This window comes from Petromyzon marinus, chromosome 10 (assembly GCF_048934315.1).
Source record: "Petromyzon marinus isolate PM22_M1 ecotype Great Lakes invasive population chromosome 10, UKy_Petmar_22M1.pri1.0, whole genome shotgun sequence".
Classification (NCBI taxonomy): Eukaryota; Metazoa; Chordata; class Hyperoartia; order Petromyzontiformes; family Petromyzontidae; genus Petromyzon; species Petromyzon marinus.
Genome location: NC_133676.1, coordinates 3,396,607 through 3,412,759, shown reverse-complemented (window position 1 = coordinate 3,412,759; position 16,153 = coordinate 3,396,607). Strand labels below are relative to the sequence as shown.

Below are 16,153 nucleotides of genomic sequence, written 5' to 3'. Positions count from 1 at the left end.
GGATGAGCCTGGGTGGAGCTTTGGATGGGCGACGACGCGCACCCACAGATTACCATCGGGCTAGCGGTGCAGAGGGCAGTCCAGACAAATGCATCGTACTGCACTTCTATGTTCCCACGTCGATGTCTTCACCAACTCTCGCTGACCAGCAGGCTGAAGTATGGTCAGCTAACCCCCAACAACCTCCACCTAGGTCAACTCGGCCTTACATCAGTACCTTGTGCAGGGTGTAAATATCAAACGCAAAGGCGGCCGAGTGCGGCGCCGGCCACAACGCTCCTGCGTGCTCAGCGCCGACCTCAATAGACGCTCGCCGAGGACGCTCGCCCCCCCAAAAGATCCGTGCGCACTCACACGGGTCGCCTCCTGGGTCTCTGTCCGCGTGCTCCGCCAGCTGATCGCCATGCGCACGAACCCGGACGCGGCCACGCGCAACCGGCGCTTCCGCTTCACGCAGGCGCAGAAGCGCGAGGACGCGCGTACGCCGCCCTCCGTGTCCAGCGTCAACCACAGCTCGAGCGGCCGCCTCGAGGGGCTGCAGGCTGAGAACCAGCGCCTGCGCATGTACATCACTCAGGTGCCCGGCACTGCGGCACGCGCTGGCATTGCTGTGTTGTGTGTGCGGTGCCCTGACACCGCCAGCGGTAGTGCAGTGGTTAGCGCTCTGCACTACGAGCCCGGCCACCCCAGTTCGATTCCCGTCCATGGCCAAAAACAGTGGCGGATATTTGAACCGGTCCCGGGGACTCCCCTATGTCGATTCAGCCTCAAATGAGTACCTGGTGCGGTGTGTAGTAAACATCGCCACTGGGGAGACAGAGGCGGCCGAGAGAGTGGTGCTGGCCAGCCAGCCCCTCATACTGTAGGTGCTCTCGAACAGCACTTGCCCCAACAGTCTGTTTAGGCTATACGGGGGATCTTTGTTTTTGGTGCCCTGACACACGCGCATACACACACAACGGCGTCATTGACGTGCTGTGGTGCCAGTGCTTTGGAGGTAAGGGTTGGTGGATCGTTTACACAGATGTGTATATGCTTGTCAACATTGTGGAGGCAATAGGCAGCTTCTAATAACATAATCTGGCCTCTGGGACTGAGATCGTCCCTGCTGAGATTAGTTATTTGTTGGGCTCACGTTGGCTGGCATTAACACACAGGCACCCACTGTCTCCTTGCCACCATCTCCCGGTTGCCACCACCTCGCAGGGTCGCGACGTGGTGGTCACGTGATGACAATACCGTCTGTTCTACTAAAACTCCGCGTGTTGCTTTCATCACGCGAATTGGTTACAACGCGATGAATGTATTAGGGAACGCATTTTTCATAACGCGGATGCGAATTGGATATAACGCGATCGGGCGAGGGGGGGGGGAACTACGTCGCAGCGCGAGGAGGAGGAATAAGCGGTCGTGCGGCTGTCTCGGCGAAGCAGCGTCGCACAACGCAGCGGGATGCTGCTGGATGCTTCCAGACGCTACCCACGCGCCTCAGTCTCTGTTCAGCCTGCGTACGCATCTCGCATGTTATAACAGACTGTGCTTTACCCCACATATATCATTATAACGCGATAGTCGCGTCCCTGTTCTTCAGGGACGCGACTACTGCCGTGTTATACTGCATCGTGGATTTCTTGAATGGGGGGGGGAGGGGGGTGGTTTTCTCCAGGTTTTCAGGTTTCGCCCCCCCCCCCCCCCACACACACGAAGCCAAACACTTGTTATGTAAATTGGATTTGGTTAGTCAAACACGGTGATGTGGCACGATCCTCCGGAAAACGTCAGGACGCTCAGTGGGGCTTTATCGGATAAAGAAACGACAGTCAAGGAAACCGGGCACTTTCTTGGTAAGCCAGTCATCCAGTTGAGTTGTCTCTCGCACTCCGTGCAACCGAGAACAGCTGACAGCTGAGCGACGTTGAGATGTAGCTCACGTTGAACTGCCCGGGGGAATGACCAATAGCCCAGTCCAAGTCTCATCACAAGGAGATAGAGGACACTCGAACCACATTGCGTGTTTTTCAATTTAAATTTTGTTTTTACTATAACTCTCCACTCCCCGACAGAGCCAAGGAAATCGAGTTGTCACGTTGGCAAAGATGGCAATTGATTTGGTTTGTCGGTAAAAAAAAGTAAATGTTGAAATGCGAGCAAAATTGGACAGTCTTGTCCAACGTTTCTCCGGAGATTACAACCAGCATCATCAGGTGTTTATAAAATCTCTGCTCTCCTAAGCGCGGGGAAATTTCAGTTGGTACATTTTTTTCCCCACGATTAGCACAGTTGGTTACGCAACGGCGCGAAAGAAGTTCAACGTACGTGCGTACATTTCAAAACAACAACAACATCAGCGGGCAAATAAAAGCAGGTGACGTTCTGAAACATCAAGATCGGGAGTTCACCGCGGCCGATGCTGTCGACGCTTCCACACCTCCCCGTAATTGTGTCTCTTTTGCGAGACCCTGCAGTTGTTGCAGAGTCAGCGGCCAATTCTCCGTGATATAATTGCTGAATGTATCAGGAAAGTAACGACCATCATCATGCCATTTGTACAACATGTAGAACTTTATGCTTGTTGTACAATTGATGATGGTGCATGTTCTTGATCTGCCATTCATTATTTCGTATGTCAGTAAATAGCAGTTGTGTGATAATTAATATACCTTGGGGGAGTGGTGGTGTAATGGTTGGCACACTCCACTACGAAATCGGCGATCTGGGTACCAATTCCCAGTCAGTCGCAAGATATATCTTAATCAGTTATGAGCCTCCCCGAGATTGACTCAGCCTTAAATAAGTATCTGGTGCAGTGTGTAAATATCAGCACTGGGGGAGACAAAGGCGGCCAGCCATCGTACTGACCTCACATCTCGTGTGCAATTCCGACATTCGTAGCTGCTCGCTTAACAGCACTTGTCCCCATAGTCCGCGTAGGGCTATGCAGGGGTGGAGGGGTGGAGGGGGGGGGGGGTAAATCTTCGTCTCTGTACCACTTCCACAGCTGGATTCTGAGCTCGAGCACATCACCATGGAGATGCAGGAGAGCCCGGAGAAAGCCCCGGGCCCGTGGGGAAACGCAAACTACGCGAACGCAGCCGCCGGCTACGGGGTCAGCGCTCAGCGACCTCTGCTGCAGGGTGAGGCCCGCTCTGCCTGGTCCATGCCAGGTTTTTTTTGTTAAATTAATTTCAGCCGGAGTTTCCGTTCCCGGAAACCATTTCTGCACCCAGACACGCCGCACCGAGGCTACGCCCCTCGCTTCGGCTGCGGCTACTCTCTGCGTTCGTACACACGTTTGTTTCAATTTCACTTGCAGCGTGCGCAGTAGCCAACCGCGCTCATCGCAGGCGCCGAGGGTAAGGGCGGCGAGCTAAACACAAAAAACAGTTCTAAAGAATTGAGTTTTCAATTTTGATTTAAAAGCGCATTTACTCCAGTAGCCTCCTGCCGCTAGACCCACTACCCCGGTCTAACAGTCACGGAGAGAAATGTAGGCGCTGCACGCAGTGTGATGCTGCTGTCGATGCGTTGCACGGGAATCGACGCCCGGGTTTTTCGCCGTAGCAGCAAATTGTTGTCCTCGCCACCGGTGGCATCCCGGCTGCAGTTGTTGGCATTGGCGACGGTGGTCATGGCTAAGGCTGAAGTAGTGGCTGTCTAATTTCGCCTCCACGGTTATTGTTGAGTCTCATTTTGCCGGCTGATGGGCGCCGGGATTCGCCACGTGCTCACCGATGTTTTGCGCATTAAACTTCGTAAAATCACAACGCAGCTTGTGTGCGATTGTGAAAAAATGTTTTCAGCTTTGTGAAGAGTAGAAGCGTGTTTTTGTTTGTGTGTGTGTGTAGTCGTGTGGGGGTACGTACGTGCGGTGCCGCGGTTGGCACACTGCGCTACGAACCCGGCGACCCGAGTTTGATTCCCACTCACGACCAACACGGGTGACGACTATTTGAACTGGTCCTGGGCCTCCCCTAGGTCAACTCGGCCTCAAATGAGTACCTGGTGCAGTGTGTAAAAACATCGCCACTGGGGAGACGAAGGCGGCCGGCCGTGGTGTTAGCCACCCACCCCCTCGTGTACCATGCCGGCTTCATAGGTGATCACTAACAGCACTTGCCCCAACAGTCTGTTGAGGCTATACTGGGGGTCTTTGTCGTTGTGTGGGGCAGCATTGTGTGAGCGTGCGTGGGTGTCCACACAGCTTAGGTGGCTCAAATGCATTCGGTCACAGAGGAAGTTTAGGCGCTAAATTTCAGAGCAGAATGTGCGAGGAAACTGTCTCGACGTTGCCCCTGGGGGCCACAGCGAATGCTCGAAAGTGGATGCGATGAAGCCGTTATGGGCCAGGATCGAGCGCCTCTGGAGGGAAGCGCTTCCGCCCTCTCGCTTGCCGCAGTCGAGAGGGCAAACGGCGGCGCGCGTGGCTCTTGCCCCGCGCTCCACGGCTATCAATGCCGAAATTTGCTGCGTGTGGACGGTCGCTTTGGGAAAAAAAAACAATCATCTAAATTGCTCACTTACGCACAATGGCACGGTGCTCTCAGATGTACCTGCGGTGTGATGCCGAGAGCTGCGAGTCGGTACGAACGTTCGTTCCGATTGGGATTTTATTTTTTTACATTTAATTAAATTATTCCCCCGGGAATATACCCTGCGGGAAGGGGATAGAGCGCTGTGCTGTGAACCCAGCGACCCGAGTTTGATTGCTGGCCACGGGTAACGTCAGTGGCCAGCGCTGTCTGAACCTGTGCTGGGACCCCCCCCCCCCCCCCCCGTAACCCTGTGGTGAAGTATGGCCAAAACAACCTCCATGACCGACACAGCACGGGAGAAACTCTCACCCATCAGTGGGCGAACAAAGATCCCTAACCTGTGAATATTAACGACAGCCATGGAACGGAACGCATCCGAGAGGACGTCCACCGATTTTGCGGAGTGGATTATTGTGATGGCCTTCAATCCAGCAGTGAATTGACTGTGGCTGACGACAACGACTACCACTGTACTTAGGAGTTGAATGGAAACGCGGTCCTTGCCGAGCGCCCTACAGCACGGTGTCAGGTTTTTTACCTTTGTGTCACACCAGCCAAGGTGAGGCCAAGAAACGAAACAACCCATCTTGCCGCCTTAGACTATCTCCGTGCCAGAGGCCCATCGAGGATTTTATCAGAGGCTGCCTCCGCACCGCTGAAAAGCAATTTGTCTCGTTCACAATGCTCTCCTCTTTAGATCGCATCCTCCACAGCGGCAAGACAAGCAGCTGCTCTGATAAGCTGGATATATACGGCCGAGTGATGTAGTAAGCGCACCCGGCGTGATGCACATTAAGCCGTGACATGAAGACCCTTTCGGATATTCCAGACCTGCCGTTCAAAACGTCGCGTGTGCAAAAACGCATCGTGTTTCTGATTGAGAAAACGCTACATGTGCGCAGTGGCTTTATTTTCAGTGTTGTTGTTGCTGCTGCTGCTGCTACTGCTTTGGGAAAATTGTAAAGAAAGGCTCTCGGTACGTTTTCTCACTTCTTCAAGTGACTTTACCGCAGCGCTGATTTGTGATAATACAAATGTAGTTCGTTTGGTTTTCATCCATTCTATACATTCAAGGGGATCACCAAGACGCTGTGTTTCACGGACGGTTATAATCTGCCAATGGGTGGTGATGTTACCATGTGTTTTTACCCAATTAAATAATTTGCGGATTAATTTATTTACTCTGGAAAATGTGGACCATGACGCAGGCACAGCACTTGGATGACCCTTTCTATGGAAAGACGCTGAAAGGGATCTTTAGCGTACACTGCCAACCAGTGGTCAATGCACATGCCGTATTCACCGCGTTGAGGGCAGTGGCTAACCCTGCACGTGTAGCAAGAAGCAGTGTGACGCACCCCGACGGGCGACCCAGCAGTGCGGCCGCTACGCGAGCGTCGGAGGCTTGTTTTGAAGGAAGCGAGGAGTTTGCGAGCGTGGCGTAGGGGAGGTGGATTGAGGCTTTGATGTGGTTGGTGACTGCGGTGTGGAGGACCGCGCGCGGGCCTTTGAGCGTGCGGACCGCGGCGAGCTCCCTGCCAAAAGCCCGAGATTCGCGTCCCCGGGGACGTTTCATCTCCCTGGGGGGAGGGCGAGGGTGGTCGTGGGTCGAGGCGGGGGGGGTGACCTTTTGCTTTTCAAAAGGTCCTCGGTGCCAGCCGGTTATGATGCACGCCGGACCCCATCCGGGCACCCTGCCCCTCTGAGGTTGCCTTTGATGGAGTGAAGATAACATTTAACGAAGGGGAAGGGCCGGCCTTTCCGCACAAACCCAATGGTGCCATTTTCAGTGAGACATCAATATGCCACGCCCAGTGTTCCTCTGCCTCTCTCTACCCAAGAGTATATTTGTGGGATTCATGAAGATCTGGGACTTGATGGGCTGTTCCCATGTTTGAGTAATAATGATCAGATCAAAATGCAGCAGGCTGTTCTCATGAATATTTTACCATTCCCAAGCGAACCCTGCGCATGATGAAGATCTGCCATGTTGACAAAATTAGTTTAAAGTTGAGAGTTTATTTCGTGTGACCCAGTGAGAACTCAGAGAGGCCAGGATAGAGTCTGATTTGCTTGAGTGACCTGGGACATTGGTCTGCCAGTTTGGGGGTGATGAGTGCTCTACTACGTGTGGTTAGGAGTGCGTTTTCATACCACTTAGAAAGAAAACCCAGAAACATTAGTGGAAATTTGTTTCAAACTATTTCGCTGTGACAATTTTCATGGAGCGCTCGCGACGTGACCTCTTACACACCGTGCAGAGGTTTGTGGAGGTCACGTGGTGGCCTAGAGCGTGTGCCAGAGCTTGTGGGCATTTGGCACCGTGCCATAGAGTGGCGCAGCTCTGCTCCGGGCCGAAATCGGGATCTGCGGAGGGAGCCGCTGCTTTAGCACCGAAGATTCCACGAATTTACTGAGGCGGTTGTGTACGTAGCAACGCTGACCTGCCATGTTTTTTCTCTCCTTGTTTCACCACCCGAATCTCTCCTTTCGTCGCTGAACTTTCCCCATAATTTCTTCACGGATGACATCCAAATGTTCTTCTCCTTTTTTTCCCCTGACCTCGCTTTCCGCATCTCATCCTGTCTGGTCTCCATCCAATCTCGGATGTCACGTCACTTTCTGTCCATCAACCAAAATAATCGTTTTCCCTGCCTCCCGTTCCCCTGCTCTCTGTCACACCATCTCTTTCCCTCCGTTTTATATTCCCCCGATTTCGTCACGCTTCCGCCACTCCCTGCGCTTGCCGGTTTAACTTATTCAACATTCGCAAAATCCGACCGCTTTTTTCAACCTCTGCCGCAAAAACTCCTCATCCATTTCCTTCACCATAACCATCGTCTGCGCCACTGTAACTCTCTCATGCTTCGTCTCCCCGTATATGCCGATGCCGCCCTTCAACAAATCCAAAACACGTCTGCACATATCATATTCAACTTTCCCTACAGTTCTCACAGCTCCACTCTCGTCGCTCGACTGCATTTTTGCCTCCCTGTTTATTACCGGTTCCCTACTCAAATTCCTCACCCTGGTCAGCATATCCCTTCATGGTCTTGCCCCGCCTCATCTTGCCACTCTGGTATCCTGCTATGTCCCTTCTCGCTCTCAATCTTTGCTATCTCCCTCTGTTCCTCCTTTCCTTGTGCTCGATCCACGCGTTCTCTCTCTCTCTTCTCGCTCCCCTTCGCCGGAACAAACTTCCCCTCCATGTCAAGCGGGAATTACCTTCGCTCACTAATTTACGCTCCTCCCTCAAAACTCACTTTTTTCCCCATAGCTCACCCCGCTACCCCTTAACCTCCCCCTCGTAACCACTACCACCATCCCTGCTCCCTCTTCATAATCTTTCTCCATGGTTACCGCTCATTTCCCCATCCATCCGAATTCATTCATCATCATTTGCTTTCGTCAATTCTGCTGCTTTTACCTAATTCACGCATCGCAGGTTCGCCCATTACTTACTCTCATCTATTGTATTCAGCTCATCTTGGCCAAGACATTCACATGTACCATTCTTAATTCTCTGCAAAGAACCTTAATCGAGGCGCCTTAAACATTACGTGAAGATAAGACGGTGTGATGAGGGAGCTTGTCAAGAGGAGTTTACATGCAAGAAGGAGAGGGAGTTGTGTGGGCTACGAGGTGCTTGTCACGAGGTTGTGTGGGGAGCGACAGGGGAGCAGTTCAGGCGCAGCGCGACAAACCAAGCGACCCAATTTCGATTCACGACCAACACCGGTGACGATAATCAGAATCGGTGCTGGGCCTCCCCTAGGTCGACTCAGCCTCAAATGAGTACCTGGTGAGATGTGTAAACATCGCCACTGGTGGCCGGGTGTGGTGCTTGCCACCCACCCCCTCGTGTACCGTTCCGGTCTTCATAGGTGCTCGCTAACTGCACTTGTCCCTTCACTTTGTTATGGCTATTGGGGGATTTTTGTCTTTGTTTTTTTTATTGTGAAGAGGTGTGTGTGGTGTGTATAGTGAAGAGGTGTGTGTGTGGTGTGTATAGTGAAGAGGTGTGTGTGGGGTGTGTATAGTGAAGAGCGGTGTGTGTGGTGTGTATAGTGAAGAGGTGTGTGTGTGGTGTGTATAGTGAAGAGGTGTGTGTGGGGTGTGTATAGTGAAGAGGTGTGTGTGGGGTGTGTATAGTGAAGAGGTGTGTGTGTATATAGTGAAGAGGTGTGTGTGTGGTGTGTATAGTGAAGAGGTGTGTGTGTGGTGTATAGTGAAGAGGTGTGTGTGTGTGTAAGGTTAAGAGGTATGTGTGTGGTGTGTATAGTGAAGAGGTGTGTGTGTGTATAGTGAAGAGGTGTGTGTGTATAGTAAAGAGGTGTGTGTGTGGTGTGTATAGTGAAGAGGTGTGTGTGGTGTGTATAGTGAAGAGGTGTGTGTGTGTGGTGTGTATAGTGAAGAGGTGTGTGTGGTGTGTATAGTGAAGAGGTGTGTGTGTGGTGTGTGTATAGTGAAGAGGTATGTGTGTGGTGTGTGTATAGTGAAGAGGTGTGTGTGTGGTGTGTATAGTGAAGAGGTATGTGTGTGGTGTGTATAGTGAAGAGGTGTGTGTGTGGTGTGTATAGTGAAGAGGTGTGTGTGTGGTGTGTATAGTGAAGAGGTGTGTGGTGTGTATCGCGAAGAGGTGTGTGTGGTGTGTATAGTGAAGAGGTGTGTGTGTGGTGTGTATAGTGAAGAGGTGTGTGTGTGTGGTGTGTATAGTGAAGAGGTGTGTGTGTGGTGTGTATAGTGAAGAGGTGTGTGTGTGTGGTGTGTATAGTGAAGAGGTGTGTGTGTGGTGTGTATAGTGAAGAGGTGTGTGTGTGGTGTATATAGTGAAGAGGTGTGTGTGTGGTGTGTATAGTGAAGAGGTGTGTGTGTGGGGTGTATAGTGAAGAGGTGTGTGTGTGTGTGGTGTGTATAGTGAAGAGGTGTGTGTGTATAGTGAAGAGGTGTGTGTGGTGTGTATAGTGAAGAGGTGTGTGTGTGGTGTGTATAGTGAAGAGGTGTGTGTGTGGTGTGTATAGTGAAGAGGTGTGTGTGTGGTGTGTATAGTGAAGAGGTGTGTGTGTGGTGTGTATAGTGAAGAGGTGTGTGGTGTGTATAGTGAAGAGGTGTGTGTGTGGTGTGTATAGTGAAGAGGTGTGTGTGTAGTGTGTATAGTGAAGAGGTGTGTGTGTGGTGTGTATAGTGAAGAGGTGTGTGTGTGTGGTGTGTATAGTGAAGAGGTGTGTGTGTGTGGTGTGTATAGTGAAGAGGTGTGTGTGTGTGGTGTGTATAGTGAAGAGGTGTGTGTGTGGTGTGTATAGTGAAGAGGTGTGTGTGTGGTGTGTATAGTGAAGAGGTGTGTGTGTGTGGGGTGTATAGTGAAGAGGTGTGTGTGTATAGTGAAGAAGTGTGTGTGTGTATAGTGAAGAGGTGTGTGTGTGTATAGTGAAGAGGTGTGTGTGTATAGTGAAGAGGTATGTGTGTGTGGTGTGTATAGTGAAGAGGTGTGTGTGTGTGGTGTGTATGGTGAAGAGGTGTGTGTATAGTGAAGAGGTGTGTGTGTGTGTTTAGTGAAGAGGTGTGTGTGTGTGGGAGCTGGTGTCTCTGTGTAGAATGCTAATGCCACGTTGGGGTGCCTTCTGCGAGCAGTCACTTGAAGCGTTGCGCCCACGCTGCACGGGCAGGCGCTCTGCTCACCTCATCCCTTTCAATAAAATCCCTTCCCCTTTGATGTAGCGTTCGCATCCAAACAACAACAAAAACAGAGAGGCTCACAAACAATCCTTTAGACATTTACGTGAGTTCATGTCTGTCTCAGTGACTGAGATGGCTGGGCCTTGTCTCAGTGACTGAGTTGGCTGGGCCTTGTCTCAGTGACTGAGATGGCTGGGCCTTGTCTCAGTGACTGAGCTGGCTGGGCCTTGTCTCAGTGACTGAGATGGCTGGGCCTTGTCTCAGTGACTGAGCTGGCTGGGCCTTGTCTCAGTGACTGAGCTGGCTGGGCCTTGTCTCAGTGACTGAGATGGCTGGGCCTTGTCTCAGTGACTGAGATGGCTGGGCGTTGTCTCAGTGACTGAGATGGCTGGGCCTTGTCTCAGTGACTGAGATGGCTGGGCCTTGTCTCAGTGACTGAGATGGCTGGGCCTTGTCTTAGTGACTGAGATGGCTGGGCCTTGTCTCAGTGACTGAGATGGATGGGCCTTGTCTCAGTGACTGAGATGGATGGGCCTTGTCTTAGTGACTTAACTGGCTGGGCCTTGTCTCAGTGACTGAGATGGATGGGCCTTGTCTCAGTGACTGAGATGGATGGGCCTTGTCTTAGTGACTGAGATGGCTGGGCCTTGTCTCAGTGACTGAGATGGCCGGGCCTTGTCTCAGTGACTGAGATGGATGGGCCTTGTCTCAGTGACTGAGATGGATGGGCCTTGTCTTAGTGACTGAGATGGCTGGGCCTTGTCTCAGTGACTGAGATGGCCGGGCCTTGTCTCAGTGACTGAGATGGATGGGCCTTGTCTCAGTGACTGAGCTGGCTGGGCCTTGTCTCAGTGACTGAGATGGCCGGGCCTTGTCTCAGTGACTGAGCTGGCCGGGCCTTGTCTCAGTGACTGAGCTGGCTGGGCGTTGTCTCAATGACTGAGCTGGCCGGGCCTTGCCTCAGTGACTGTGCTGGCCGGGCCTTGTCTCAGTGACTGAGCTGGCTGGGCCTTGTCTCAGTGACTGAGCTGGCCGAATTTCTGTTTCCTGGCCCACAGTGGCGCAGGTTACATCAGGGCACTTTATTATAGTTAGATTCGCTGGGGAAAAAAATACACTGACGCACATATGCTGCTCGGCTAATTTGCTCTATTTAATAAATAATAGGGTACATTAGGTGTATTTGTCAGGTGGATTTATGCACGCCCGATAGTCGGATAGTGGCTGCGTGTAACCCTCTCACCGGATAGAATTCACTGTAAAGCAATTAGGTTGATTGATGATCCAGCACTCACCGATTCACTCCAGTCACACACGCACTGGGCAGTCGGGCACTTCCTTTTCACTCTTCTATTGCTATTACCATGGGTACCATTGCCATGAATTTCACTCGTTGATTCTTCCACCCATTATTGAGGACTCGATCTACCAGGCACTGATTGTCACCTCATCCATGCTGTGTGTGACCTCCACACTGGGTCAGAACAGCCCACTTGCTCATCCACTCATCCACCCACTCATCCACTCCCGTACTCACCCATTCGTCTACTCATTCACTCACTCACCCACTCACTCGCCACACTGCTGATCACAACGCGTCTTTCTGCTTATTCCCACGCACTGCTCAACTTTTGAATTCCCTTTCATTGCTTCCTTTCCCAAGCTCTCATAATAACCTTGCTCAATTCAACAAATATTTCACACTCTTCTCTATTACATAAACATATATTTAAAATGTACCAGGCAAATCCCACTGCGTGATACAGCTGTCTTTCAGAAGCGACCTGGCTATCACAAATTATAGCTCAACGAAGTGGCTTATCACGTGGAACTTTATAGCAGCCAAATACCTTAAACGCATGTTTCTAAATGTGGAGGGTAAAAACCGGAGGACCCAGAGAAAAATCCACGCAATGACGGGGAGAACACGCAAACTCCGAATATACAGGCGTCAGGGTCGGGATCGAACCCATGACATCCTGTATACCAGGCGAGGTAGTTAACATCTAACCACCGCGGCGCCAACTTTGATGGTGCTGTTTGTTGCTGGCTGCTTGCCGATCTGGTCCTTGGGGCCTGTGCACAGCAAATGTGTACAAAATATCCCTCGGCTGGGGGGTTAAAATTCTCCTGAGCGTTGTGGGGTTTTCAGCGCTTCTATGAGCTGGTGGCTGCGTTTCGGGAAACGTTTGCATCACTGCATTGCCAGCGCAGGCCTCGTGCTGTGACTCGCCCTCGAGAATCATCCGGGGAAATCTGCCCCCGACATACACTGGCATCAAAAGTTTGAGAGAAAAAAATTTGTGATGGAAACTCGGATAATAATAATATTCTACAGGCCTTTTTTAATCGACTGCTGGATAAAGGTTTCCCTGTGCCGTGTCAGTCATGGGGGGATGTTTGACCATACTTCACCACACTGGTCCAAGGGAAACGTGGCCCATTACCGATTTAAGATTCAATCCACCAGCGATATTAGCCATTATTGGGAATCGAACTAAGGGCTCTTAATGTCAATGTCTTAATCACTGCACTACCACTCAACAACCCCCCCCCCCCCCCACAGTAATGTTGGTTGAATTGTTTATAGTATATTACTGATTTGAAATTTCGAAGAGACTGGCCGTCAACTTAGACATGTGGATGAGCCTGTGTGGAAATTGAGACACCGTGAATTTAACTGTCGTTGTCAACAGCTTTGATTGCATAGCATGGCCGAGAAACATGTCAACATTCTGCAATACACCTTGGAATTATAAAGTGCTTTAAGGTTACTGCTTCTCAAGATGCTTAACAGTTGAGCATCTTGCCCAAACTATCAACATCGTTGACGTGTTTTTTTCTTGCTGCATCTTGAGCTGTAATAGGGGCGCCACGGTGGCTAGGAGATGTTAACTACCTCGCCTGGTATACAGGAGGTCGTGGGTTCATTGTTTTTTATCCCGTTCGTGATGCTTGTATATTTAGAGTTTGCATGTTCTCCTCATGGTTGCGGAGATGTTCTCCGGTTTTTCCCTCCATTTAAAAACATGCGTTTAAGAGCATTGGCTGCTCAGAATTTCCACGTGATAAGCCACTTGGTCGCGCTATCATCGTAGCGATTGTTTGCTTCATACTTCAAAAATGTTCCGTGCAATTTTATTTACAGAAGGGGTATTAGTTTGTTTGTTTTTTCTTCTGATTTGAGTGAGCGAGAGGGATAGAATGGCACAGCGTACGCTGGGAAGTCGTAACGATGCTCACACAGACAACGGAGAGCAGTCCCTCTCCCGCCCGGCTCACTTGGCCTGCCGATCCCACCGTAGACGGCGTGAACCCCAGCAACGCGCGGAACCACACGGGCGGCCAGAGGGAGGAGCAGCGGCCGTGCGGCATCACCAACCCCTCCCTGGACGAGCGCGGCGCCGGCGGTACCGGCGGCGGCGGCGGCGGCGGCGGCATCGCCATCGTCCTGCCTGGCTCGGAGGACCCGGCCGGCGCACAGTCGCCCGACAGGTGAGCGCGCCGGTCGTGGCCCGCACCGAAGAGAGGGGGCCGCTCGCCACGGTTGACCCCTGCCATGATGGAATCATTGTCTGTTGTGCTCACGGGGCCGCAGCCAACGCAGTATCACGGACAGGTTGATTAATTCCGCGAGGCTAAACGGTCCCGCCGACTGTGGCGCTGAAGGAAGCCGTGGCTCCTCTACGCGCTGCCGTGGTGGCCGTCTTGTCGCCGGTGTGAAGGGCCGGCCTGCGCGATTTGGCCCTTTTTTAAATCCCTACCGCTCGGCAAATTCTCCCCTCCGAAGCTCCGGTGCTGCTGCGCGGTCGATCACGGTCGGGCCCGCGTCTATCCGTTTGGCCCGGTGTCAGAACGCACGAGAGCACGATGAGAACGCACGAGAGCACGATGAGAAGGCACGAGAGCACGATGAGAACCCACGAGAGCAGGATGAGAACGCACGAGAACAGGATGAGAAGGCACAAGAGCAGGATGAGAACGCACGAGAGCACGATGAGACACGAGAGCACGATGAGAACGCACGAGAGCAGGATGAGAATGCACGAGAGCACGATGAGAAGGCACGAGAGCAGGATGAGAACGCACGAGAGCACGATGAGAACGCACGAGAGCACGATGAGACACGAGAGCACGATGAGACACGAGAGCACGATGAGACACGAGAGCACGATGAGAAGGCACGAGAGCACGATGAGAAGGCACGAGAGCACGATGAGAAGGCACGAGAGCAGGATGAGACACGAGAGCACGATGAGAACGCACGAGAGCACGATGAGAAGGCACGAGAGCACGATGAGTTGCATTTGCAAGAGTGACCTGGGTCGCCAGAATAATTCGGACAAGACAAGTTAAATAGTATACAGCTTCTTCCACTCCAGCGCTAATTCCTTTGTCAAGGGGTACCTCTGCGGATGTGTATACTTTAACTTAGCTATTTCAATGAGCCATTTCAATGCTAAATTATATGCTAATTCCTTTGTCAAGGCGCGTGGTCTTTTTCTTCTCACACAGCTTAAAGGTCGTGATCTAAGCGTGGCTTCTTCCACTCCAGCGCTGTCCTCCAGACAGTCTCGTCCCTTCACCTGATGAAGGCCGCTTGTGTTGTGGCCGAAACGTCGTGATTTTTTGTTATTTTATTTTCACCTACGTGACTTTACCCAATAGAACCAAAGAGTATAGTATACAGCGATTAATAATTATAATTGACTTATGTATCCAGGAAAGCCACACCGAGTTGTAGGACTCTTTTTTTTTAGGAGGGTCCTACATTGGGGTTTCATTCTAAGATGTGTTCAGCTAATTAAATGATGTTTTTTTTATTTATTACACACGTGGGAGGAAACCAAAGCACCCAGAGAAAACCCACGCACAAGAGTAGGCAACGTCCCAGATGGAAACAGATGGCGATTAATCAAATTTGCTGTTACTGCCTTCTCCTGGCATGCCAAGGTATGGCACCTTCTCTACGCCCACGAGAAGGGAGTCTTAACAACATTTGTGCGATCTGCCAACCCTCTCTGCCCTTCACAGTGCTGGATTACGGGCCACGTAGTTTAGGAGCTGTGGCTCACTGCTACGAATTCGGTGTAAATGCCAAAAGGGTTCCAAGAGCCAAACCAAAAAAATCTAACTCGTGGAAGTTCCTAAGAATAGCAGCAGAAATGCCCCCCCAAGCCGTGCCGCACAGCTCCATCGTTTAATTTATTCAAAAGGAGATTTAATTGGGATATTGTTTATCATACGCAGCTCTCGCATAATTACGGCACTCTCGTATGCGCTGAAATTTACGAATGTGTGGTCTCTATTCTCACCGCCGTACGATCACACAGTGGCTCTTCTTACCCAGTGCCTGGTGCCTACAGATTGACTCCCACTTCCAGGATTAAATAACACAGAGTCGATTTAATATTACATATGTAAAGTTATATCTTAATATCAGACCTGAAGAATGGCAGCCTCTATAAACGTTGGCTCATGCCCATGCCCCCTCCCCTCCTTGCCCCCAACTCAAGCAACTGCATGGAGTTAAGCTCGAAGCGAGTTTAGCCTCTTCACATTTTTCCAGTATCGTCACAACCGGCTGATCCGAACCCAGTCTCGGCTGACACGTGTGTGCAGTGTGTGCTCTGAAGATGATGGCTCACTACCCGACGGCGTCGCTTCGTAACGTGCCACTCGCGTCACGAGTCGGTGTTTTGTGTTTGCGGTGATGGCGGCATGTGTGCGTGCGTGTGCGCTGGGTGTAGCGGCCGTGGGGGGGGCGCGTGTGTGTGTGTGTGCGTGTTTGGGGGGGGGGCGTGCGTGTCGTGCTGCTAGGTGGTGGGGTGGCCGCCACACGGGCTGCATACGCTCCCGCAGGAGGGGGCAGCTCAAGGCAAGACTCGGCAGGAGAGACTCATTAGGCAAAAGGGCAGCGCGGATTTAAAACCCAGCTCGTTCCC

General features: G+C 51.6%; 1 protein-coding gene across 2 annotated transcripts in view; it reads left to right on the top strand.

Annotated features, from left to right (window-relative positions):
• The window catches only part of LOC116941097 (gamma-aminobutyric acid type B receptor subunit 2-like), a 69,356-nt gene that overhangs the window by 48,789 nt on the left and 4,414 nt on the right, over positions 1–16,153 (top strand). For both annotated transcript variants that reach the window (XM_032951721.2, XM_032951723.2), the window contains 3 exons: positions 395–577; positions 2,999–3,134; positions 13,514–13,703. In XM_032951721.2, coding sequence (XP_032807612.2) covers positions 395–577; positions 2,999–3,134; positions 13,514–13,703 — 509 coding nt within the window. The remainder of the gene's footprint in view (positions 1–394; positions 578–2,998; positions 3,135–13,513; positions 13,704–16,153) is intronic.